Source organism: Physella acuta, unplaced genomic scaffold (genome assembly GCF_028476545.2).
Source record: "Physella acuta isolate Inbredline_101_S28 unplaced genomic scaffold, ASM2847654v3 ptg000308l, whole genome shotgun sequence".
Lineage (NCBI taxonomy): Eukaryota > Metazoa > Mollusca > Gastropoda > Physidae > Physella > Physella acuta.
This window is the reverse complement of record NW_026731827.1, coordinates 1,472,979-1,499,052: the sequence shown is the minus strand read 5'-3', so window position 1 is coordinate 1,499,052 and position 26,074 is coordinate 1,472,979. Positions and strand designations below refer to the sequence as shown.

The window sequence follows — 26,074 nt, the reverse complement described above, 5'->3', positions numbered from 1 at the left end:
ATGTTCATCTATTTGAAAAAAAATCATCAACCCAGTCAAAGATGTTATATATATTTTCAATATTTTTATTAGGCATTTATCTCCATCTTAAACTCAACATTTGCCTTTTTCAATGTACTTAAAGCATTGTTTTTCATAGATTACTTATTATTTTTACTAACAGTTGTAAAAATGTTCAATGAGTTTTATAATTTTCCTCAATGTATCACAGCGTCATTCAAAAGGGAGAAGAAAACTGTGGGGATTTGATTGAAAAACATAAACAGTGTATGAGAGACTTAGGATTCAATATTTAAAAGGTATTCAGTTGAGTTTTGAATGTAATGGCTTTATTCACCTTTTTTTGGTTTCTCAATTTCAACACTGGTTACTATTTTTTCTTAAGCATTCTTTCAAAATTTTCCTTCAAAGAAATAACAGGTAACACAATATTGTACTAATAGAAGAAATTTATTAATATTATGTTATTTAGGCCTCTATCATTTGACTCTTATATAAAGGTGTTTGTGTAAATTTTTTACAACTTTTAAAAATATTTTTATTCTTTCAGGAATGTTTTTGTTTAAAAAGGGGAAAGTGGAGGACTAAAAGATGTTTTGAGTGAGCTGTTTGCCATTTCAAGAGTTTGTTTGTGTATATAATCAATGATATGGAAGAATGATGAAGTTAAAATTGTTGTATTTATGGTTTGTTAGACTCACAGCCAGATTTTAAAAAATAAAAGTTTCAATTTTTATTTTTTCTAAAATTGGTTTCTTACAATTTTTATACATACCTGTTTTGTGAAAATACAAAATATTTAACTAGCCAGATGTATCCTATTAGCTGTTCAAAACTAAAATTAATTATATTTTTAATGTGTAAATAGTAATTGATTGCTGACAACAACTACTAAAAAACAAGATGACATTAAAGTCAATATAAAGTTTTATTTAAATCCATAGTATATTACATTTAAAAAACAAGCTTAATGTGTACTTCATTCACAAAATCAAACTTATCAATATCATTATTCAAATTTATTTACTTTATATCGAGGATGTAATCATGAAGTAAGTTTGATAATATTGATGACGAAATTGCTAATGTTGACATTTTCAATAAGGTTAACAAATTAATATTTGGAGCAACAGATTGTTGGAATAAAAAACAGAGAACATATTTCTTTCAAAGTTTTAAATAACATTACATATTGTAAATGTTTACGTTATTTGTCAGCATATTGTCTCTTTGCTGTGTGCAAAATGTATAATTTTTACATAATGAAAAACAAAGTTATAGTCAGTTATCTGAAATATATTTAATAGGAACTAAAACAATGCTTAACATCACACCTACACCAAGTTTTGCTTAGTTTACCCCATCTAATATAGAAGCGCTCTTCGCACATGCTCTTTCTTCTCTGGTGTGAGGGAGGTTGGAAACTCAATATCAAACTCAATGATGAGATCTCCTTTATCACATGGAGCAACAACCAGTGGCATGCCCTCTCCAGGAACAATCTTCTTGTATCCAGGTCTGGGCAGAAAAAAATGTCATGAACTTCTGATACTTTTTTATGATTACATAGACATTTTATGTGTATCTCAGTTAATTTTATAAAAGTAGAAGTAAGAAAACAATATATAATGATAGTTCATAGGTAGGATAAAGTTCATACATTTTGACATCAACGTATGTAAGGATTGTATATGGCCAGCATACTACCAATGACCAAGTAGCCCTCACTTTTCCTGACTTGAGTCAGGGTACTTGGCACAGCTGAGTGGACTCAGTGAGATACTACAGAATTAAGCCTGGAACAAGCTTGAAACTCTCAGGGGAGCTGTAGTATGCCCTACCACTCAACAACACTACTACCTTTACAGCTCTTTCCTACTAGATGCTATTTGTGTAAGTGAAAAACTTACTTGACAATATCATTGATTGGTATGTGGAGAATCCTTTCATCTAAAGTATGGATTTCTACTGTACAGCCAGTCAGTGCTCTACCTAAAGGTACTTTGGCTGTGTGGATAAGATTAGCACCATCACGACGAAATCTTGGGTGAGGTTTGTCTTTAACAATAAACACTATATCAGCTGTAGAAGATAAATATTGAGTGACCTAAAAAATTTTGTAAACCTGTAGTAAAAATAAAAATGTGAACATAAATAAGCATAAACATAGCTTTTAATTATGGCAATTTTATTCATTGTGTGAACAGTACTGTTTGGGTGTACTCAAAATAAAAATAAGATCATCTTTCTTAGAGATGAAAATTTGTGAACAACCCATACACATTTGACATAACTATTTATTATACCTGGTACATTATTTGGACCCTGGTCACCTTCCTGAGGAAATGTTATCTTTGTGCCTGGCCTCCAGCCTTTCTTTACTGTAATGGTCAAAATTTTGTCTCGTATGCTTGAGGTGTGTCCATCATCATTCATAACCTAGTGTTGAGAACAATAAATTTGTCAGTGTGAGAAAGTAAACTGTTTTAAACTACATGTACAAAAATAAACTATATTATCTATCGAGATTACGTGACACTAAGATATGAATAGTCTGTGGTAAAATAGTAAATACAATTAAATCTAGAGTTTCAGACCATGCTTTTGGCAAATAATGAGAATTCTTCAATAAGGCTGAATCTACTGAAAAACCACACTCAAAGTGGGTGCCACTAGATTCAGTACATAAAATGTACACCTACCCTTCTTGAAATTTTCATCTTTTTTGTGCAACCATGGAAAACTTCTTCAAGACTAAGATATAAATCTCTCTCTATAGGTGGGTCTTGTTTTTTAGCACCTCGTCCATGTAAGCCACCAAATCCCATACTTAAGTCACCATCAATTCTATCATGAAACTCTGAAATTACAGAAATAAATCATTTGGATCCAACATGTTAATGTATTTATATTCTAAGATTTTTTTCTTTTAAAGAAAGATGAAAAATCAAATTAGTAATGATGTAAGTATGATCAATTAATTCAAAGTGATAAATTTGGCAAGCACAAGTAACTTACCCTGAAAAGGATTGTCACCGCCAAAAAAATCTCTAAAAACCTTCTCAGGATTCCCATGGAATGTATAACCAAAAACCCAGGCACCAGCTTCTCCACTTCCTGCAGGAACTCCATTTTTCAAACCTTCTTCACCAAACTGATCATACACAGCACGTTTTCTGGCTATCATTGTCAAAAATAAAATACAAGTTATAAGCATAAAAAAAACTTTAATGTGGTTTAAAAATTAAATTGCTGCAATTCAAAAGAAAAACTAATAAAGCGAAAAATGATAAAAATTGATAAGGTATTTATCACTGATATTTATACTGTTTTAAGAAGGGGTTAGAGCCTGAGTTTTTCTTTTTTTTTCCAGTACAATTAGCCAAAAGCTACAGTAGATTACAGAGATATCAAGACAATAAATTATTTCATTACCTAAACTAAGTGGTTGTAGGCTTTTGTGGTTAGAATGTTACTAGAAAATTAGTAAATAAAAATATTTAAATATATAAATAACCTACGATCTGAAAGTACATCATATGCTTCAGCAACTTGCATGAATTTGTCAGCTGCATTTTGATCTCCTTCATTTTTGTCTGGATGGTATTTTAAGGATAATTTGCGGTAGCTGAAATTTAGAAAAAATTATTATAATATTATAATAAACAAGTTCTGTTTATTAATGGTAATTAGCTGTAATAATTGTACTTTTTTTTAACATTACGCTAGATGAAGTAGAGTTCATCTATTTCAGTGACCTCAGCAGGGATAGTGTGGTCAGCTCTATGCCCTGCCACCTTTACTTTCCCTAACATTAGTCAGATACCCATTAGAGCTGGGTGAACATACGTCCTATGGACTAGAGCCAGGGATCCAAACATTACAGTCAAATGCTTTACCCTTCGACCATGCAAGGACAAGTTAAGCCAATTTTGAATATCAGATTGTGTTATGTAGATATATCTCTTAGCACACAGGAAAAACCTAGTAATCAATTTAATAGGTCCAAAATGTCAAAAGATATGATAGTGCACATCACAGTCAATCATAGGTTGTCTATTTCTCTGGCTGAACTTAACCTCAAATCTAACTCTTATTGAAACCTTACACTGCAATTAGATAACACTTGTTTGTAGGTATCTATACCCTTATGGACCAAAATGTTCAGGTATCTAGCAGATGTCAATTGTACATGATAGTAAATCAGTACCCAGAAGATGTTAAAAAACAAGTCCATGTGAATTCCTTATAGATCTAGATCTACCACATCCCATCTCAACTGACATCATGTGATGTACAATAAAGTAGTAATAAAACATTTGTTCTTTAATCTTTAAAAGTTATAAATAATAAATAATTGGCTTTAAATAATAAAATTAAACTATAGTATAGTATAAATCACTATAAGTTCATACTATACTAATCAGTAACTAATCATACATAGTATTACATAGAGCCTAAACATAATAATAATTAATAAGACAACGACAGGGCCTAAAAAAGTTGAAACTAATGAAAGTTTTAATTTAGGCCTAATAATTACTGAACCATAAGGCCCTCTTTAATAAACTTTTTTATTATTTTATTTAATGACCAATGAAGTTTTAAAAAATGATTTTGAAGTTTATTACTATTATTAGAGTATTTATATTGTTTATTAGGTTAGGCTTAGGCCTAATCAAATAATTTAGTTATTTAGTAACTCACGTTAGGGAGAGTAAAGGTGGCTGGGCATTGTGCTGACCACACTATCTCTTCATATGCCGAGGTCACAGAAACAAGTGAACTCTACTTCACTTGCCCCATAGACTCATAGTCATAGACTCATAGACTACATATAGACCGTCAGGTTTGAAAGGGAAACTTACTTACTTAGGCCTATAGTTATAGTATTAGTATTAGAAATCCAGTTATTGTTGACTAATAAGAAATTAATGAACTTGAAGTGTAGTTAGTCGGTAGTAAGTTGTGTGTTGGGTACGAATAAGTCAAGTGACTAACCAGAAAGAGTAAGTCACACACATCCACTCCACATCCAACTCCACTACTACTATTTTAAAGTTTTAAGAAAATATAATTTTTATTAGCTAATTAAATATATCTAGATATACATAATTATTATATTCTCACAATTTTTTGATCTCCGCATCTGTTGCACTTCGAGTTAGCCCCAAAATATCGTAATAATCAACCCCCATGACTGCTGATACGATATGGTTTGTTTACAAGACAGTTTTCGAGTACATGACAACAAAATGGCGACATAGAAACGCTCATGTAGAGCTACACTCCATTTGTAAAAATATTCTAAAGAAAGCTAATAAATGGATAAATATTTAACTTTTGTTATATAGTAATTTAATATGTTTAACTAGTTAAAAATATCAAGATATATATTATATATGAAAATAAAATAAATTACGAAATGTTCTCTATAAAATAAAATGTCTACAAGAGTCCCAAGCAACCAAATAGAAAAATATCCGGTGTTACTGTCACTGTTCTGTACTATAGTAAATCTAGACTATGTGGTGCTCTTGAATCTTTTAAAAAATGTTTACCACTGGGGTTGTACTTTAAATATACGATAGAAAATGGAAGGTGATGTATTAGGAGTGCGGATAATACCGCCAGTTGTTCAATTTTTCAATACTAAACCATACACTCGTTTTGAGATTCCGATTACTGTGCGCAACGTTAGTACGTCGAGCAAAAACATAAGATACTATGGACCCAAATCAGAGGTAAGCATAACTCTATTCATTACCTAGGCTTTAGGTAATGAATAAAGGAACAAATAAAGCTTTAAAAACTGGCCAGGGAGAAGTTCTGCTACTGCTAGGGCTTGGGTCACTAGGGATACAAAGAGTCAAGTGAAATATTGAATTATCTAATATTTAAAACTTTACTAATGTTTAATATTATTATTATGTAGTTAGTATATGTAGATTTAGTAGAAGAATAATATAATGTTGCATGGCTTAAACTTAAAACCAGTAGGCCTATCTAATGTGTAGTTTTACGGAGTTAGCATTAAAGCTTTTTTGCATTCATCATTATTACATCAACCTGACTGAAAATATTAATATACCATCAACCCTAACATTGAAAAATGGAATAGTCAGTCAACCTATAACAAGCACTAACCCAGTCCTTTATTTAACCTTACTTCAACTGAAAAAAAATGTCATTTCCTTTTGTTTCTGAACAGAAAACCAGTCTTTGCATCATTTTAATCAACTTTGTATCTTCTTTTTACTTTAAATCACGTTTAATTTATAAAATAAAAAATGTATTATCCTACTATAGCTACAGTATGCACACAGTGGACCTGTAGACTTCTTTCCAGTAAATTATTCACTAAATTTGATTTAAAATTCAAAAACTTCTATTTTAATTATTAGATTCCATGTTAATGGCTTTATAAGAAACAAAACAAAAACGTAATTTGTTTTGTTTTGTTTAAATAAGATGTTTGAAAATTGGACATTTAATTCTTTTACTTTGATTTCAAAATTGGCATTAATCTTGCTTTTATTGTTTGGGAAATAGAGAGTTACCTAGAGTAAAGTGGCGTCTGCGGACAGACGTAGCAAAAAAAATCGGAAGTGCCGATTTCCATTGAGCGCCATTCAGTAACCGTTTTACATAGAAACAAACCGAAAGTACCGTCTTACTCCGCATTCTTTCTAGTTTAATCACGTCTGATTCATTTTGTATTCATACGCATAGCATTGAATGTATTAACATTTTCAGTGGTGAGACTCTGTGCGGACACTAAGTGCACTTTTTTTTACATTTTATTTTCTGTGCGCACACTTGCTCCTTATGCGGACAAGGCATATTTTGTTCATTCTGTTTCTATTTAAATGATTGAAATAAACATGTTACATACATAAATAGTGTTGTTGATAGTTTTATATATTAATATATTGGAAAACAAAAAATATGAAGAAATATGAAATAAGTTTTAATTAAATTAAAGTGATGCCTGAAAGAAACTCAGGACCCAGTTGAGATTTTATTTCACTTTTTGCTTAGTAGACACGTTTGATGATCAAAAATATTTTTAAAACCTAAAAACATTACTAAAAACTTATAGATCTAGATTTAGACTTAAATTTAAATATAAATCTGGAGTATCAAGATTAGTTCAAAGCTCCTTTTTACTTAAAGTGTAAGAAATATACTCTGATTTTTCATTAGTGTCCGCAAAAGGTTAACCCTCAAAAAAGGTATATCCCTTATGCGGACACCCCAATTTTTCCTCTAAGATGGCTTAAATAACCTTAACTATGATATTTATAGCTTTCTATATATATATATATATATATATATAAGCTATTTATAGTTAACCCAGTTAACTAAGCTATGATTGGTTCGTTTTATTCCTCTAATCCGGGGACTAGTGCTCTTCATCCGGGTGAGGTTCCCTACATAAAACGTCATACATCGCAACTTTGAAAAATTCCAATTAATCTCCCTATTGAGTGAAATAGAAGAAATTGACTCAGATGTGTTTAAAAATGGACATGCTTTGTGTTGTTTGCGTTAGTTTCATATAAAACATTCATACAATTATTGTTTAAGCGAAAAACAGCAAGGTGTCCACACAGAGGCAACTGTCCGCAGATGCCACTTTACTCTATGTGTATATACATTTAAAATATAATGTATACAATTTTTATATATTTTTTGTTAGATTTGTTTGAGAAGTTAAGTAATTGATATCCATTATATTGAATTAACAATTTGTGTAGATTTTTCTGTTAAGTTTAGTATTTGAAAATAAAAGAAAACTATCCAGTTCATATAACATATACCAACACTGGATATATTAATTGCATAAATTAAGAGAAAAAAATGAACTGAAAGTTTATTTAAATGAGTAACAATGAGTGCTATTTTAATTTTAGCCCTTTATAATGCAATAATGGCTAATGTTATATACTAATCCATTCTTTTATTAACATCCTTGCAGTTTTTTATGTTGAAAGTAAAAAATCCAGAAGAGCCAGTTGCGCCAGGGTTATCTGTGTCAGGCGTGGTTGTTTATGAGTCAGCAGTAGACTGTGAAAATAGTGACAAAATTGTGATAACAGTGGATGGAAATGTCATTGAAGTACCTTTATTCGCGTAAGTACCCTTGTAAATAATTTTGTGGTGGTGACTTTTATAAAAGAAAATTATACAAATTTTTCACATTAAAAAATGAAATGATATATTTAATTAGTGTAATTACACTTTATGACATTACTAATGCGATATATTTCAGAATCATTGGCTGGATTAAGTTATTTTTATAATATTTTTACAGCAATATTTTGTAAATTTTTTTTATAATAGGTATCCAACTCAGCCAATGCTGGACATTGAGGATGAAGTTGACTTTGGTACCCTTGTTGCCAACTGTAAGGTTGTTTCCAAAGATATAACCCTCATCAATAAAGGTTCTAAAAGTGGAGATTTTGAGTTCACATATGAAGGAAACAATCCTCTTTTGTTTATTCCCATGTCAGGATCAGTTCCACCAAACAGTGAAATGAGAGTAAAGGTGGGGGATTTGTTTTGTTGAGCTTTGTACTGTTATACACTAGAATGGTTTGTTTATACCATTTTGTACTGTGACCAGAAAATGCAATGCGAAAATTTAATCCAATCCAAATCCTTACTTCCAGTTACTAAATTCTCACTTTAAAAAAAAAATAATTACAGGTAGAGTATGTCATGAAAACTCCTGGAAAATTCAAAGAAACTGTTGAGTAAGTAACATGGAGTGTATCAAGAAAAGCTTGCTGTGTGATGTTAGTTTTAGAATACTTCTCATTTTTATTGTCACCATAAATTTAAAATTTTCACAAAACTAATAGCAAATGAAAGAAGTGGAAGCAGTGGCAATAAATAACTAAGTCTATTGCAATAAAGATAATCTTTGAAAGTGAGAACTTTGTATCCAAATGATCATTTTATAGTAAAATCTAAAGTATATTAAATGAAACATCAATTTTACTATGAATAAAATGAGCTTTTTGGAATTTTAAAAATGAGAATTGCAAATTACATTGAAATCAAAACTGTATTTTTATAACTTTTTTATTACCCAGTGTGGCTCTTGAAGGCAGAAGTAAAACTAAAGTTACCATTAAAGGGTATATAACTGAGAGGACCCTGGAACTCCTGTCTATAAAAGAGGATGGCACCAGAGTAGACTGCATCCATTTTGGCAACACATATTATGGTACAGAGCAGACACAGTGTGCAGTTTTATACAACAATGGGCCTGAACCAATCAGCTTTGTTGCTGTGTTAAATGAGAATGCACTTGCTGAGGAATCTGTAAGTAGTTTGTATGTTTGTATACAGTGTTCTGTAAGGTCCAAAAATAACAATTTACTTCACAAAAATTATTAAGTAAAAAGTTTACAGTTGGTTAACAGTTCTGCATTTGTAAATGAGTTATTAGTTTTCAAGTATGAATGCTATATCTACTTATGTTACTTACACAAGTAGCCAACAAACAAATGGATGACTTGTACACTTAAATTGTTTACTATTTCTATCAGGGAGTTGACCTGACCCAGTCCACAACACTGGCTCTGGCCAAAGAAGCAAATGACACAAAAAATACTGGCCACACTAATGACATCATTTCCCTGGTAACAGCTATTCCTAATCAAGGAATTCTGAAGCCTTATCAGAAGGTTCCTATTTATTTTAAATTTTCACCCAGGTAAGTTTTACTTGTTCATTATCGATTAATGGCTTCTGACATCATAAACTCATGTTCTTTACATCAATTTATGTGTTTCTTATACATATTGCTGTCCCTATGGTGTACACAATAGCACACATAAAATAAATTTTTATTTTTAAAAATTATTTCTTAATCATGCTTGCTTATCACAGTTAGGTACACCTTTTCCATTATTTCATGTCATGCTTACTCACTCAGCACTCCAGTATCTATTGTCACTTTAAAAAATAAAGTTTATTGTAAATCACTATAAAAACATTTATGTACATACATACCAGAGCCGTTTTATTACACTTTGTTTAGATGGTATCCATCTAGTCAAGGCTGGAAAAATTTCATGTGTCCCCCACCAAGAAAGGATTTCGCGCTGTACATGAAGATCATGATTATTGGTGCCAGTGAGGGGTTTATTAAAAATGATGAATTCAGCCCTTCTGAAAAAGGTAAACTAAAATCAGCATACACTAAAGTAACAGTTGAAATCTCTGTTTGTCTTATTTTTATACTTATAAACAGGCTAGAGTCTTTTAAATGTGAGCAATAATTATTTTTGTAAGCCTTTTTTTTTTTTTAAATATCAATAATGTAGGTTTAAAATACATTAGTATAGATTTTTAAAAATGTATTCTAAACAGACTCACAACTAGAGATTGCAATGACTGGAACCGCTCTGCCAGTTTTGTTAAACATCTACCCAACTGCCAAGTTGGACTTTGGAGAATGTCCAATAAATGAGCATGCAGATATTTTGTGCACAGTTAAAAACGAGTCGAAAATTCTTCCTGTGCTGTTTGAGTTTAAACGAGTTGCTCACTTCACTTCCCATCCTCCTAATGGAAAAATATCACCTGGACAGACACAGGATGTCATCTTTTCATTTGCACCTAAGCAAGCAGGTAGTTAATGATGTAGATTTTATTGGTGAAGACAATCACATACGTTTTGTATTCATTATCAGACTTCTTATTTACAAATGTAATAATTTTTTTTCCTTATCGACTGTAAGGTTTATTATAAATGTTTTAACTGTGTATTTTAAAATTTATAGAAAGAAATATTTTAAGCATAATGAATAATGTTAAGTTTAATTTTTGAAAACTGTTTTGATATTTTCTTACCAGGTCACTTTAAACCAACCATGCTGCTAGAGGTCATAGGTCAAGTAGGTGAAACCAACAACCCACACTTTTACCACTCAGAAGTTATCTACTCTTTACCTATAAAACTAACAGGTTTTAGTAATGTAGTGCGACAAGTTCCAAAACCCAGGTTTAACACAGGTTTGGAGAACCTTTTTGTTTAGTTCTAGATAAGGAAATCTCTAAAAATTAATTATATACTTTGTATCTGTAAGCATATAACTATTTGCTTTAATATCCTTTTGTATTGCAGTATAAATTAAATTATAACAAATACAATTTTTAAAAAATCATTCGACAGGTATAACTCCATACATTACAAATGAAGTTGGACTGAACATAGAAACTACTTTCAGTGACCTGAAAGAGCAGGATTTAAGAATAGCTGTAGGGGGCTCCACTAGAACCAAGCTCCATAGACTGAAAAACAGAGCTATAAAATCTGCTGATTGTGATGATAAAATCAAAGTGGCTTTTCCAAATGACAGAGCTCAGAGCATTCGCTCATTTGATCGCAATGAGCGTTATAAGTAAGTTCAGTGATTAAAAATGTTACGGGGTTTATTTAGTGGGTTTATTTTAAAAGTTCCATTAACTATTATCTATGATATTAAATAAAAAAGCTGTTATTAAATATTACAATGTAATCTCTTAAATTATAGAACATTGTTCACTGGTGTTGAGCGGTACAACTACATTGACCCAGACTATGCCTTTGATGACATGGAGATAGAGATAAAAAAGAAAAAAGAGTTGATGTTCTTGAAGGACATAAACAAACTGCAGAGGAAACAGGAGATCAGAAAGATGAAAAGGTGTGTCACGCTGAACATTACTTTTTTTTTAATCTGATACATTTATTTCTGTCACATTTCAGCTTTTTAAAATTTATGTATTAGAATTATGTATTACATGACTCAAATATAAAATAATACATTGATTCCAGTATGATATAGCTTTAATACTTTTGTTTATTTATTGGTACATTTACTTGATTTTCAACAGAGAGTTCCTTGAGACCAACAATAATATGGATATTGGAATTAAAAATGGTGCTGGCATATACCCCAAAAAGTTGACATTAGAAGACATAAAATCTGACCCACTGCGTTAGTATTTCTGTAACATTAATTGTCTCGAAATTGTTACAATTATTATTGTTTCCAATAAAATACTTAGGATTTGGTGTTATTTTACAATCATTAATGAGAAAATTTTAAAATTCTCAGCACCAGTTCAACCTAATGCAGAGTGGAAGCTGCTTAGTACTAAAACACTAGCAGAACTGGAGAAAGAAGCTGTGTCTAAACCTGTGAGTTGGCTTGTGTATTTCATTTAATCTTTTAATGAAGTTGTTTTTGTTCTAGATTAGCAAGTTTTTGTTTTTTTTAGCTTATGGGTATATTTTTCACAGTGTTGACATTTTAAATTATTTCTGGCAGGTGTGTGAAGGCTTAAATGCCATACCCATCACTGAGCAGGAAAAGAAAGATTGCAATCGCTGGCTGACTCCTCAGCAACTACATCATGTGGTGATTGGTAAGTTATTACAATTAATCTTAGCCTTATATCATGTAGTGATTGGTAAGTTATTACAATTAATCTTAGCTCTATATCATGTAGTGATTGGTAAGTTATTACAATTAATCTTAGCCCTACATCATGTAGTGATTGGTAAGTTATTACAATTAATCTTAGCCCTATACCATGTAGTGATTAGTAAGTTATTGCCATATCATGTTATTGGTAAACTGATTAAAATTTTAACCGTTTGCTGGTTTAAAAAAAAAAATTTGATGAACATTTTTGGATTACATGTGCAGAAAATTAAATCTTGACTTAAAAACATCTGTTGCTTTCATACAAGGAACTTGAGGGTACTATTATCAGGTGACTTAGTTACTGTATGTGGTTGTAGTTAGAAGAAAACTTGCATTCAATGTTTTAATATCTTAAAATTACAGGACCTCCAACAATAGACTTTGGTGTGATTTGTCTGCGCTCAGTGTGCCAGAAGGAACTGAATATTATTAACAACCTTGACACATACATTCATCTGGTTGCAGAGGTATAAGTTCTTAAATTTTATTCAACATTTCAGTTATCACTGATGCCTTAGTTTAAAAATGGGTAACTGAAATAAGATTCACATTTAATAAAATAATTTTTTATCCATTAAAATTTTTAAAAGCATTCAAGTTATCTTGTCAAACATGGCTAAGAAATGTGTTTATTTTAATCTTTCACCTGGTTACAACATTTTTGTCCAGCAAGGAAATATATATTTGTCATTGACAGTTTAATTATGTTTATATTTGTCATTGACAGTTTAATTATGTTTATATTTGTCATTGACAGTTTAATTATGTTTATATTTGTCATTGACAGATTGATTGCAGAGAACTTAGACAGAGCAGTCCCCTGTCTCAAGTTGTTCCTCCACATTCAAAAGCTGTCATCCCCATCATATTTGAATCTAACACTCGAGGAAAATTTCAGAGGTAACACTGTTCTATGTTGAATAAATTCTCCAGACTTTTTGTTTTGGCACAAAAAGGGAAAAGATGATGATATTACCGAATGAATGTTGATAACTTTGATTTGGTTTACAAAATCTGTGTTTTCTCCAGATCTGTGCTGTACACAGTCAATGGTTTCTTCAAGCATCATGTGACAGTCACTGCTGAAGTGGTTCCTGTGGCACTGGAGCTGTCCACAAACAAGCTTGTGTTGAAACCACATCAGGGGATGCCAGCAGAAGCAGGTAACACCACACTGCATCAGAGTTATCCCTCTTAGTTTTATAATCCATGGACTAAACAAATAATCTGTTGACTGAGACTAGAGCTAACTTTAAGTACTGCCAACTGGAGCTGTGGTAATTTTCATTTTACATAGAAATTATTTTGATCCTTTTTTTTTGTGGTTACAAATTACCTATAATTTATGGAGGCATTTTGAAGCATTTATTGCATTATATTGCTCAAATATAAAAAAAATGTTCAAATGTAAAATAACACCTACCCTCTGATTATTTTGCAGGCTATAGAAGTGTGATAACTCTGTACAACAAACTCAACTTTCCTGCTGAGTTTACATGGTCACCTGACCTAGGGGAGAAAGGGACAGCATTTTCCATCAGACCTAGCACTGGAGTTGTAGAACCTGGCTGTGACCTGGACTGTGAGGTTGTGTGGCACCCCTCCTACCTGGCCCCTGAGGATGGCTCCTTCACCCTGCTGGTCAATGGCGGGGAGTCTCGCAGCCTATCCTGTAAAGCAGAGGTACACCCTTACTCTTTAAACTCTTGAAAACATCTCCAATTGTTATTTGTAGCAAATCAAATCTTCATCAATTTAAGGAAGATTTCAGTTTTCCAAAAGCGTAGAATTTGCTGACATTTTTCCAATCTTTAAGAAATAATACCAGCTTGAGAAAATGTTGAGCTTACCAAACAGAATAACACCAAGGGCTTTAACAGTGAGCTTAAAGAAGTGAACACAGCTCTCACAATTGGACAAATCTCTATCTCCCCTTTGTATTAGTTCTTTTTATCTTTTCTTCCAAGCATCACATTCTCTTCATATCACTATTACTGTGTATCACTTTATGTGTAATGTTTCTATATTTACTTTCCTATAAGTATCACTATTTCTGTCTTTTCTTAAAACAGAGAAATTTCTTTAAAAACTACATTTGAAATTTTTTTTCCAGCTTTGCTTCAGCAATGTAAATTTCCTGGATCAGAGAGTTTCCTTTGGTTCAGCTCCAGTGAACCTGACCTCTGTTGGCATTGGAATCCTGCACAACTCTGGCACCAACCACGCATACTTCCAGGTGACCCACTGACCAATGGACAAAATTTAATACCTGTCAGCACTGCTGGGCAGTGATGGTAAATGTTTTAAAACTTGTTTGTTTTGGTTACAGGTCACTGACCCCAACCCTTTACCTGGCCTGACCATCAGTCCCGTCCATGGAGTTGTTCCTGTTGGTGGCAATGCTGAGATACGTGTGTCCCTGACCCCAGACTCAATCATCAAGTTTGACACGAGAATTCAGGTTTCCATCAAAGGTGGTAAAACTCTGGAGTTGAGGATTGGGGGAAGTGTGGAGGCACCGTCTGTTAAAATCAATGCTGTGAGATTGATTTTTTAAAAACTATAACCTTACATTAACTGAATCAATGTAAAAAATTAATTTTCATGTGAAGTCTTATTGAAAATAATTGGAATACATTTTTCACAGTAGTAAACTTTTTTCTGATCACATGTTTAGGAGTCCTTTAACTTTGGTGGTGTTTACTGTGGATCCTCTGCATCAATGACATTTAGTTTAACCAATAAGGCAAGTTGCTGTACTCAAAATATTTGCAAAACATTAAATATTCTTCTACAGATATGTTAAATAAGAATAATTTAAATGATATATTTTAAGATTGCAGAAAATTAGTTTTCATTTTAGCTTTTCCTTTATGATTTTTCTAAGGAACAGTGTTAAAAATTACATTTAAAATTATTTTTTTTTCAGGGAAACATAAAATGTAAAATAGAAATTGATTTAACAAAGTACAAAGATTTTGCTATATCATTTCCTGGATATCAGTCACAAGGTTTGTAGGCTAATTTTTTTTTATTTAAAATTTTTTTTCGTCAAATTAAATAAATGAAATAAATAGAAAAAAACCTGACTGCCATGTTTAAATAATGTTTAAAAGTTGTTTACATTTGTGCTTTCAGAGGACTACAACTTCCAGGCATTAAATCCTGGCATGGTTTCTGTATCATTAGAACCTATGGAGGAGATTGAAGGGGAGCTAACCTTTACTCCTGTTCAGGTTTGTCTTTTCCCCTTTGTCAATAAACTATCATTCATGTAACCAGAATGGAAATTGTATCTACTTTGAAGCTCAGTGGGAAAAAAATGGGCAAGTCTGTGTATTTTAAAAGCTTTGATGTGCAACAGTGTCTACTGTTGTGTTCCAGATTAAAGTATTGGTCTTAAGGCTGAAGCTGATGTGTATGAGAGATTCTTATGCATCCAGTTCCTAAAGGAAACATATTTGCTTTTTAAATATGTATTTAAAGAATAATTATATTGTCTTTAATTGTACAAGCTGCCCTATGCAATTTATTTTTAAAAAATATATTACATTTTTTAGAAAAAACAAACACATTTGGTTTCTTATTTTCTCACTTAGGACGCAGCTTATGATTTTGTGTCTTATTTTCTCACTTAGGTCGCAGCTTATGATTTTGTTCTCCCAATGGTCATTAACCGGCTATCTGGTACAAATCCATCTCCTGCACCCTTCACAACACCTGCCCCCTCCAGCCGCGCCCAAAGTGGGGGCTGTGCATCATCAAGTATGCACATCATCAACCCCAAGCCAGTTACCCCCACCAGTGACATCCCAAGGAAACATGTGATAGCTACAGCACTGCGCCAGCCCTTACAACTTAGTGCCAAGAAAATTGAGTTCTTGTTGCCATTAAACTTCCATGACATCTCAACCAACATAGCCATGGGCTCCACAAAGGTTACACTTTTCAAAATTTATATTTATATTTTGGTTAAATTCAGTTTTATGTTTAAATCTATAATGTTTTAAACACTAAATGCTATTTTGATCATAATTATTTGAAAACAATTTGGAAGTAAAGGGGAAAACAATTTGAAGCTTTTAATTTAAAATTTAGTTAAGTAAGTATTTTTTATTGCTTAGAGCATCTAGTTTTACAAGAACTTCTATTTACATTTTAAAAAAATTATAATAGTATATTAGTTATAATTAATTTATATTTATTATAACTAATTTATTTTCAACAATTTTTAATGTAAAACAAGTTAATTAAAAAGTCTAGTGACAATTTTAGCGCAATTTCCTTATGTTATCTAAAAATAGCTCTGTCGTAGCGTAAATCAAGAGCAAGGCTAGTAAAATCATTGGTTAGTTATTAAAACGTTTTTTATTAAAAAAAAATTTCAGTATTTTACATGTTTTATTTACAATAGAGTTACATGACTAAAAACCATTATGCGCCTAGCTACTGAACGTGATGACGAAGCCATAGAACGTGATGGTGCAGCTATTGAACGTGATGACGCGTGTGGTGTGGTTGGAAAAAATGCCTACTAATTCGGTCCAAATTTTAATTAATTCAAAAAAATTTTGTGACCGAACGAAAGAATATTTTTGAAAACTTTCTTAGGCAATATTGTTCTAAATTATGGCAGGAATCGATTGGTACATGTTTCAAGTCGCTAAGTGGTCTGGTTGCCGAGATATGGGCAAAAAACTGCTTTTTTTTGAGGTTTTTTGGCTTTTCCGGGAAATCCATGAAAGAAACCCGGAATTTTTATAGCCTATGTTCATCCTCGTAACTTGCTTAACATAATTGCTTTTGGAACTAGTCATCGATATTGCTTCGTTGAGGAGGAGATACGACTTAAAGCTGCGGACACACATCCATCCATCCATCCATCCATCCATCCATCCATCCATCCATCCATCCATCCATCCATCCATCCATCCATCCATCCATCCATCCATCCATTCATACATTCATACATTTATACATCCAGAAATGACGGGTTAATAAACGCAATTCTCCAGAATGGAAATTGCGCTAAAAAAAATTAACAAACCACCAACATTGTATTCACTGTTGAATGTTCACCTTGATTGTGCATTGATTGTAATTTGTTAATTATCACCAGGCTGTAGTTGTAGCCAATGTGAGCAATGAGGCCCTCACCTGGGGCTTTGACCTGAGTCAGCAAAACAAACACCTGGAGAACGGCACATTCAAGTTCCTGCATGAAAAAGGCCTGCCATTTATAGCGTTGACTGAGAGCCGAGGGATTGAAGGAACTCTAGAGCCTGGCCAGTCCAAGACAATTCTAATTAACTTCTGCCCAGGTCAGACAACAAACTGTAGTTGTGTCAAGTGTTTTAGTATGTTTGGCAGTTTATTTCAATCTGTAACATTATTATACATTAGAGTAATTTTGACTGTACGCCTGAAATTATTTTTAACCTTTTACAAATCCTTTCTTCTATGAACAATGTTTATTATATAAAGACTCATGTTCTTTATATTTATCCCATAAAGGGTAGATCGTGGCTCATTTATTTTGCAATTTTAGTTCATTAATTAAACTTAATTGTGGTTCTGTTTGCTAATAAAATTAAAAACCCTATAAAAGTGTGCAAATATTTGTTGTTAACTCATGCATAATTCATTGTCATCTTAAAAAGTATATTTTAGGGTATCAAATTGAATGCAATATTTATGGGGGGAAAGTGTGAACGGTTTCCATCACTTTTTTTGTTGTCAAATTTTAGAATCGGCAGGCCAGTATCAGGTGACAATACCAGTGGTCATCAACTCAAACTGGAGCAAACCTTTCCAGTTCATAGAAATCTATGGCGAGCTCAAGTCCCCCAAAATGTGGTTCAACCCTCCAAAGCTGTTCTTTACTCCAGTACCCCTGGCCACTGAGGTCAGCATTGACTTCACCATCTTGGCCTCTAACTACAGGAGGTAAAACTGTCTAGCAAATGTTCTTTCATGGCATGAAGAAAAAAGTTAATCATTAAAAATAATTAACATTTAATGTTAATTAATGTAACTTTCAAATACTTCTTATAACATATAATCATGGATAAAGGATAGTATTAAGTATCTTTATGAAGCTGCAAGATACAAGCACATTTTTTATTTATTTTCAGAGCAATAAATTAATGCATATTGTGAAATCTTAAAAATATTTTAAAGAAAATTTTGGATAATGACTTTAAAAAATGCATTTTGAATTTTCAGAAAAAATAAAATAATTGTGACATTTCCTGACATCTTGGCTGATGATAAAACACCCATCACACCACTGAAAGTTGATTTTCCTCAAGGAAATGGTGAGAATCATCAGGCATTTTTTTAACTTCCTTGTTCTTAGATATCTGTTTGAGCGTGACATTGTTTTCTATACATTGAATCCATAAGTTTTTACTTGCCACTACTAAAAGAATTCCCTTAACTGCTTGTGTAGTTGGTTTGGACAGGGGTGTTATTCTTAAATATTTTTGAATGGGAATGGAATGGAGATAAATAAGTTTGTTAAAAATAATTAATTTAATTATAAATGGATTACATGACACAGCTGAATGCAAATTTTCAAAATAATATAAATTAAAATAGTTTCAGCAAAATACTTGGATGATTTATAAAATAAAACTGTTTAAATATCTAAAATTGTGAAACCATTTAAAATGTAATGTTGTGATACATCTTCACATTGCCAGAAATAATGCCATGCAATGGAAGTGAGGCGCAGGTTGATCCATGTGCTATTCCATGCAAGTTAACTTTTTCAAGTCCCCGTCCAGTATCTTTCTGTCAAGAGGTTTTATTTTCTGATCAGGATGGACTTGTGTGAGTGAAATTTGCTCACTAGATAGTTGTATTTTAATTTAATTATAATTTTGTATTAGTTAACAGGCCAACCATTTTTTTTCTACTATTTCCATAAATTTAAAAAAAAAATGATTTCATTTGTAAGTTCTCTGTTTTAAAATAAAATGAGAAATTTAGACATTCACTAATAGATATGTGTGGAACTGCAATTTAAAAAAAATTGACAGCTATTTAAGTTAGTATTTTGCTAATGAGTTTAAATATTAGATGTTATTATAAGGAAGTTAGTATTATTTTAAAAATAACTCTTCTTTGTCATGTGAGTTCTGTGCACTAAATAATTGGTTATCTACCCTTCTTTAAGATAGACAAAAATCTGTGTGAAAAATTTCAATTGAATCAAAAACTATTTGACAGGGAAACAATCCAAGTGACAGCAACAGCAGACAACTGCCTCCTCACCTGCTACCCATTCATTGCCCTACATCGCTCCGACCACCAGATTGTCTGTGAACAGGTATCAATTTTATTTGATTTGTGTTGAAAGTTGAGTTCCATTTCAGACCGCAGGTATCAACAACTGTCATTTGATTTGTGTTTGACAGTCAAGTTCCCTTTCAGACCTAAACATCAGAATTCAGGTTAAGTTGAATATTCCAGTTTCTGTGATGCAGGCATGTGATAAGAATGTGTAGTCAGCAAAAAGCCATCCCAGTCAGTCCTCCCCCTGACTGGTCAGGTATCCACCTCAGCTGAGTTGACTCAAAGCCATCCAACATAAGTTGAGATTTGTGTCTTAGCCATAATGTGCTCTCTAGCGTGTCAACACAATTATTATTTGTCTTTTGAATTGAAACAAACTTTTGAAAGACACCATCTTCATTCCCAGGGTACCTACCCCAAGGGTCGTAAGATGCTAGGCAAAAAGAAGAGTGAGCTGTCATCCTCGGTCAGCTCAGGCGAGGCTCACATTGTGCCGTGCTTGTCCCCCACTCACTCCAGCCGCCCCAGCACCAGTGCCACCAGCTCCACCTTCCAGATTTCAACATCCAGCTACGAATCCTCGTCTACAGCTTCAGGTACAGCCTATACACACACTAAATGGCTTGTTAGGTTAAGCCTATACACACACTATATGGCTTGTTAGGTACAGCCTATACACACATTAAATAGCTTGTTAGGTGCAGCCTATACACACATTAAATGGCTTGTTAGTTACAGTCTATACACACACTAAATGGCTTGTTAGGTACAGCCTATACACACATTAAATAGCTTGTTAGGTACAGCCTATACATACATTAAATGGCTTGTTAGGTACAGCTAATACACACATTAAAGGGCTTGTCAGGTACAGCCTATACACACATTAAATGGCTTGTTATAATCATAATAATTTATGATAAAAAATGCAATAAAATAAAACTGTGTTATCAAAAAATGCAGAGATTTACTTACTTTCAATGTTTAAAATAATATTTTTTTTTGTTTATTGACTTCTGTTCTACAGATTTCAACATATCTTTTTTACTTTTTTCCTCCTTTATTTTGGCTGTCAATCAGGTTCCTTAACCCCAGCCCACAGAGAGGGCGCTCTCAACAAAATAACCTTCAACTCTGAGTTGGGACTGGAGATGAGCCTGGACAGGGCAATGTCCGCCATGTGCCCAGATGAGAGTACAGAGGAGGGGCTGTTCCATGCAGAGGTCCTGCAGGCTGCCCAGCGCTGGTTCGCATCTCAGGGCTGGCCTGGTGGGCCGTATCCCATCTTGATTCCAGAGACCTTGAGAATGTAAGTGCTAGGTGGAGTATGTAGGTGCTAGGTAGAGAGTGTAAGTGCTGGGTGGTGGGAGTGTAAGTGCTGGGTGGAGAGTGTAAATGCTGGGTGGAGAGTGTAAGTGCTAGATGGTGGAGAGTGTAAATGCTGGGTGGAGAGTGTAAGTGTTAGATGGTGGAGAGTGTAAGTGTTAGATGGTGGAGAGTGTAAGTGTTAGATGGTGGAGAGTGTAAATGCTGGGTGGAGAGTGTAAGTGTTAGATGGTGGAGAGTGTAAGTGCTAGGTGGAGAGTGTAAGTGTTAGATGGTGGAGAGTGTAAGTGCTAGGTTGTGGAGAGTGTAAGTGTTAGATGGTGGAGAGTGTAAGTGCTAGGTGGAGAGTGTAAGTGTTAGATGGTGGAGAGTGTAAGTGCTAGGCTGTGGAGAGTGTAAGTGCTAGGTGGAGAGTGTAAGTGTTAGATGGTGGAGAGTGTAAGTGCTAGGTTGTGGAGAGTGTAAGTGTTAGATGGTGCAGAGTGTAAATGCTGGGGGGAGAGTGTAAGTGCTAGGTGGTGGAGAGTGTAAGTGCTAGGTGGAGAGTGTAAGTGTTAGATGGTGGAGAGTGTAAGTGCTAGGTTGTGGAGAGTGTAAGTGTTAGATGGTGGAGAGTGTAAGTGTTAGATGGTGGAGAGTGTAAGTGTTAGATGGTGGAGAGTGTAAGTGCTAGATGGTGGAGAGTGTAAGTGTTAGGTAGAGAGTGTAAGTGTTAGATGGTGGAGAGTGTAAATGCTGGGTGGAGAGTGTAAGTGTTAGATGGTGGAGAGTGTAAGTGTTAGATGGTGGAGAGTGTAAGTGCTAGATGGTGGAGAGTGTAAGTGTTAGATGGTGGAGAGTGTAAGTGTTAGATGGTGGAGAGTGTAAATGCTGGGTGGAGAGTGTAAGTGCTAGATGGTGGAGAGTGTAAGTGTTAGGTAGAGAGTGTAAGTGTTAGATCACGGGTTCCCAACCTGGGGGTCGCGACCCCCCTGGGGGTCGCGAAGGTCTTTCTGGGGGGGTCGCCAACTGGTATACTAAACCTTAGTAATTTGAAACAAAACATACATATTTAGAAGAATTTTTAAAATTCGGCTTCATTAATATCACTGGAAATGTAATAGATAAGAAACAAAGCGCACTGTACAAAGTTGTTCTCAGTCATGAATCTATGAAATCTTCGTCGGTAAGACGCTAGTTGCAAACGCCAGAGTCTTGATCGAATAGGAAGTTTTCACCAGCATTAGTGCAAGCATCAAATGAAGTCGCAATAGAAAATGCCAAGCAAAAAAAAAAAAAACAATAGGAGAAAATCTCATCAAACGCTGCATGTACGTAAATGTTAAATAACACATTTTTATCGAAATTAAGCTTTCACCATTGTTTGCTTTTCAAGTTGATAAATCAACAGACATGAGTTCGTATTCGCAGTTGATGGTCTGTGTCTATATTCATGCGGATGATAGCAAAGAAGAGTTGCTCTTTTGTGAAGATAGCATGTAGAAAATAAATACGTTTTTTGAAACTGGATGATTAAAATGTGTTAAAACTGCTGTGGGGGTTTATACGGATGGTGCGCCATCTATGTTTAGCTCAAAATCGGGCTTTCAGAAAACAGAAAAGATTTAGCTCCCTAACCACTGCCCTAACCAATCAACATCAAGAGTCCATTGCTAGTATAAGTCGTAAATTATATAAAATCTGGAGCCTTCTATGAACTGAGCAGAAACATTAATATAGATCACGAGGTTCTGCTCTTCTACACTACAGTACGCTGGCTGTCAAACGAAATGTTGTAAATTGTGTTTTTGAATTGAAATCTGAAATCAAATTGTTCTTGGAAGTGCAAAGGAAACAAGACTTTTTGGTATATTTAAAACGACATAGAGTAGTTGGAGAGAGTATCATACCTAGCAGATGTGTTCGAACATCAAGATAAGCTTAACCTGAAGCTTCAGGGAAAATGAACGAATATTATAACTTTCCATGATAATCTCGAGGCATTTTTATCAAAGCTTCAAAATCGGTAAAGATAATAAATCTTGGAAATATTGTAAATTTGAGAAACTCTGTGGTAGATGAATCTGATTGTGAGATAATTAAAATTTTGATAGAAGCGATTTCTGGGCATCTTGAATCTCTTGAAAACGAACTGCATCGCTATTTCTCTGAGCTGAAAAAAGAAGAATCTGCATTTACGCATTACCCATTCTCTTCTTCCCTTGATGTTGCCAGCATTCCCGATGAATTACAAGATAAATCCTTTGATTTGCAGAATGATTCCGAGTAAGATGAAAAACTGCAGACACAATTTTGGTGTAGTATTCACCATTCATACCCAAATGTAAAATTGATTGACTTTTCGAGAATGTATTTTCAACACTACGCTCTTCGATTAAAAACAAAATTAAGATAATTATAATGGCATAGGTTGGCGTTAACAAATTTTTTTTATTAAAAACTTAACCTCGAAGGTTTAGTGAATAGTATGCTATTTTACTCATGCTATTAAAATAGTTATCAAGAGTAGTTGATATTGAAAGTCTACTAGAAAATCTTATTTAGTGCTTATTAATTTCCATACTAATTTCGGCTTTTTAATTCTATGGGGGTCGCGGGTCACTTACTTTTTATAAAAGGGGGTCGCCACTCAAAAAAGGTTGGGAACCACTGTGTTAGATGGTAGAGAGTAAGTGCTGGTAGGTGGAAAGTGTAGGTTGAGGTGAAGGTGTTAATGCTAGATGGAGGTGTAAGTGCTAGGTGGTGGAGAATATAAGTGCTAGGTGGAGAGGGAAATAGTAGGTAGAACTTGAGAGTGCAATTACTAGGTGGAGAATGTAGGTGCTTGAGCATGTATATGCAAGTGTATTTGGTGGAAAGCTTAGCTATTGAATAAAGAGTGCTATTTGCTAGAATTAGCTGGTAATTAAAGATTTGTTATGTGGGGTGAGTAAAAAAACAAATCAATAAGAGCAGACATGCAACTGTTGTACTTTTGTTTTAGATCCATCAGTAAAAAAACAGCGGCAGAGAATTCAAAGAGTAAAGAGGATTTGCAGTCAAAAACAAACATCAAAGGAAATAAGAAGCAGAAAGCTAAGACGGGATTCAACAAAGTCTCCAAGACCATCTATGATATGATAGGCTTTTTGAGCGGCAGACCTATGCCAGGTATTCCCATCAACTCACCATTACCTGCTGATCCAGTGGAGCGTGTGCGACAGATTTACTGGCAACACTGCACTTTGTTGACATTCTTAAGGTAAGAAATATCTAACACAAACATTCAATATTAATAGTAGAATATATAACATAAAATACTTTTCGAAAGAAAATTATGATTTACAATACATTTTTTTAAAAAATGATAAATATTTTTTTTTTCATTTATAAGATTTCTTTTTTTTTTGCAAAAAGCTTAAGGCATTAAAGCCCCACCCAAGTGTGTGATAGTGCCCCATCTGTGTGATAGTGCCCCATCTGTGTGATAGTGCCCCACCTAAGTGTGTGATAGTGCCCCACCTAAGTGTGTGATAGTGCCCCACCCAAGTGTGTGATAGTGCCCCACCTAAGTGTGTGATAGTGCCCCACCTAAGTGTGTGATAGTGCCCCACCTAAGTGTGTGATAGTGCCCCACCTAAGTGTGTGATAGTGCCCCACCTAAGTGTGTGATAGTACCCCACCTAAGTGTGTGATAGTGCCCCACCTAAGTGTGTGATAGTGCCCCACCTAAGTGTGTGATAGTGCCCCACCTAAGTGTGTGATAGTGCCCCACCTAAGTGTGTGATAGTGCCCCACCTAAGTGTTTGATAGTGCCCCACCTAAGTGTGTGATAGTACCCCACCTAAGTGTGTGATAGTGCCCCACCTAAGTGTGTGATAGTGCCCCACCTAAGTGTGTGATAGTGCCCCACCTAAGTGTTTGATACTGCCCCACCTAAGTGTGTGATAGTACCCCACCCAAGTGTGTGATAGTGCCCCACCTAAGTGTGTGATAGTGCCCCACCTAAGTGTGTGATAGTGCCCCACCCAAGTGTGTGATAGTGCCCCACCCAAGTGTGTGATAGTGCCCCACCTAAGTGTGTGATAGTGCCCCACCTAAGTGTGTGATAGTGCCCCACCTGTGTGATAATGCCCCACCCAAGTGTGTGATAGTGCCCCACCTAAGTGTGTGATAATGCCCCACCCAAGTGTGTGATAGTGTCCCACCTAAGTGTCTGATAGTGCCCCACCTAAGTGTGTGATAGTGCCCCACCTAAGTATGTTTTCATATGTCAGGTGCCAGGGAGCATGTGTAGCCGCCATACAACCTGAGTACTTGATGCCACCTGCTGACTTCCTGCTCTGGAGGCAGCTACAGAAGAGCATCAAATTTGAACTCTTGCGCCAGGGAAACACCAAAGATGCTGCCAAAATTCGAGCAGATGATGACATAGAGGAGGAGATGTTTGAGGCCATTTCTAAAAGAACCTGGACAGACGTGCTCTTGCAGATACTCAAAGTGAGGCCAAATTGTTGTCATTAATTAGTTTAAGTTAATTCTTTGATAATATAATTGTTGTTTTGTACATTTTAAAAATAATATTTTTTTTTAAACAAATTTTAATTATTTGTTATTTATATGATCGACAAAATTTTAATAAGTTATCCTTAATTTCTACATCATCAATAGTTTTTGTAGGAATGCTAAACCAACTAACAATGCACAATATACATTTTAGATCCTAGTCCTGTCCAAAGTGACTCAAAAAACTTTGAAAGCGTTGACCACACCATATAAGGAGGTGTCCATCCCACTGGTCAACCCTGACCCACTAGCCAGCAACATTTACAGCGTCCCAGAGAGGATTCTGCTGGCCTGGATGAACCACTACTACGAGACCAATAGAGCTTACATCTGGCAGAGCTGTCCCAAAGGTAGGGATGTATTAGATATGTGACCAATAGAGCTTACATCTGGCAGAACTGTCCCAAAGG

At 34.1% G+C, this 26,074-nt stretch overlaps 2 protein-coding genes across 3 annotated transcripts in view; one reads left to right on the top strand and one right to left on the bottom strand.

Annotated features, from left to right (window-relative positions):
- Positions 1-569: 569 nt before the first annotated feature.
- Positions 570-5,266, bottom strand: LOC131940128 (dnaJ homolog subfamily B member 13). The gene is made up of 7 exons (XM_059298705.1): positions 5,131-5,266; positions 3,522-3,628; positions 3,019-3,180; positions 2,703-2,860; positions 2,307-2,439; positions 1,911-2,082; positions 570-1,518 (listed from the first exon to the last, which is right to left on the bottom strand). Exons 1-7 carry the CDS (start codon positions 5,196-5,198, stop codon positions 1,365-1,367), a joined length of 954 nt encoding a protein of 317 aa, XP_059154688.1. The 5' UTR covers positions 5,199-5,266; the 3' UTR covers positions 570-1,364.
- A 201-nt stretch (positions 5,267-5,467) lies between these two features.
- LOC131940125 (cilia- and flagella-associated protein 47) overlaps positions 5,468-26,074 on the top strand; it is a 40,780-nt gene continuing 20,173 nt past the window's right edge. The window contains exons 1-35 of one of the 2 annotated variants that reach the window (XM_059298702.1): positions 5,468-5,744; positions 6,310-6,348; positions 7,982-8,136; positions 8,347-8,554; positions 8,716-8,762; positions 9,105-9,336; positions 9,564-9,730; positions 10,058-10,197; positions 10,390-10,650; positions 10,876-11,034; positions 11,195-11,423; positions 11,556-11,708; positions 11,899-12,002; positions 12,123-12,205; positions 12,336-12,432; positions 12,858-12,961; positions 13,282-13,394; positions 13,524-13,657; positions 13,936-14,177; positions 14,608-14,730; positions 14,824-15,033; positions 15,172-15,240; positions 15,424-15,505; positions 15,633-15,730; positions 16,133-16,432; positions 17,614-17,815; positions 18,242-18,440; positions 18,720-18,811; positions 19,199-19,328; positions 19,728-19,827; positions 20,200-20,389; positions 20,874-21,102; positions 24,103-24,360; positions 25,376-25,598; positions 25,819-26,014. In XM_059298702.1, coding sequence (XP_059154685.1) covers positions 5,595-5,744; positions 6,310-6,348; positions 7,982-8,136; positions 8,347-8,554; positions 8,716-8,762; positions 9,105-9,336; positions 9,564-9,730; positions 10,058-10,197; positions 10,390-10,650; positions 10,876-11,034; positions 11,195-11,423; positions 11,556-11,708; positions 11,899-12,002; positions 12,123-12,205; positions 12,336-12,432; positions 12,858-12,961; positions 13,282-13,394; positions 13,524-13,657; positions 13,936-14,177; positions 14,608-14,730; positions 14,824-15,033; positions 15,172-15,240; positions 15,424-15,505; positions 15,633-15,730; positions 16,133-16,432; positions 17,614-17,815; positions 18,242-18,440; positions 18,720-18,811; positions 19,199-19,328; positions 19,728-19,827; positions 20,200-20,389; positions 20,874-21,102; positions 24,103-24,360; positions 25,376-25,598; positions 25,819-26,014 — 5,518 coding nt within the window. In that variant the 5' untranslated portion in view covers positions 5,468-5,594. The remainder of the gene's footprint in view (positions 5,745-6,309; positions 6,349-7,981; positions 8,137-8,346; positions 8,555-8,715; positions 8,763-9,104; positions 9,337-9,563; positions 9,731-10,057; positions 10,198-10,389; positions 10,651-10,875; positions 11,035-11,194; positions 11,424-11,555; positions 11,709-11,898; positions 12,003-12,122; positions 12,206-12,335; positions 12,433-12,857; positions 12,962-13,281; positions 13,395-13,523; positions 13,658-13,935; positions 14,178-14,607; positions 14,731-14,823; positions 15,034-15,171; positions 15,241-15,423; positions 15,506-15,632; positions 15,731-16,132; positions 16,433-17,613; positions 17,816-18,241; positions 18,441-18,719; positions 18,812-19,198; positions 19,329-19,727; positions 19,828-20,199; positions 20,390-20,873; positions 21,103-24,102; positions 24,361-25,375; positions 25,599-25,818; positions 26,015-26,074) is intronic. The other variant, XM_059298703.1, reaches the window with a different exon arrangement.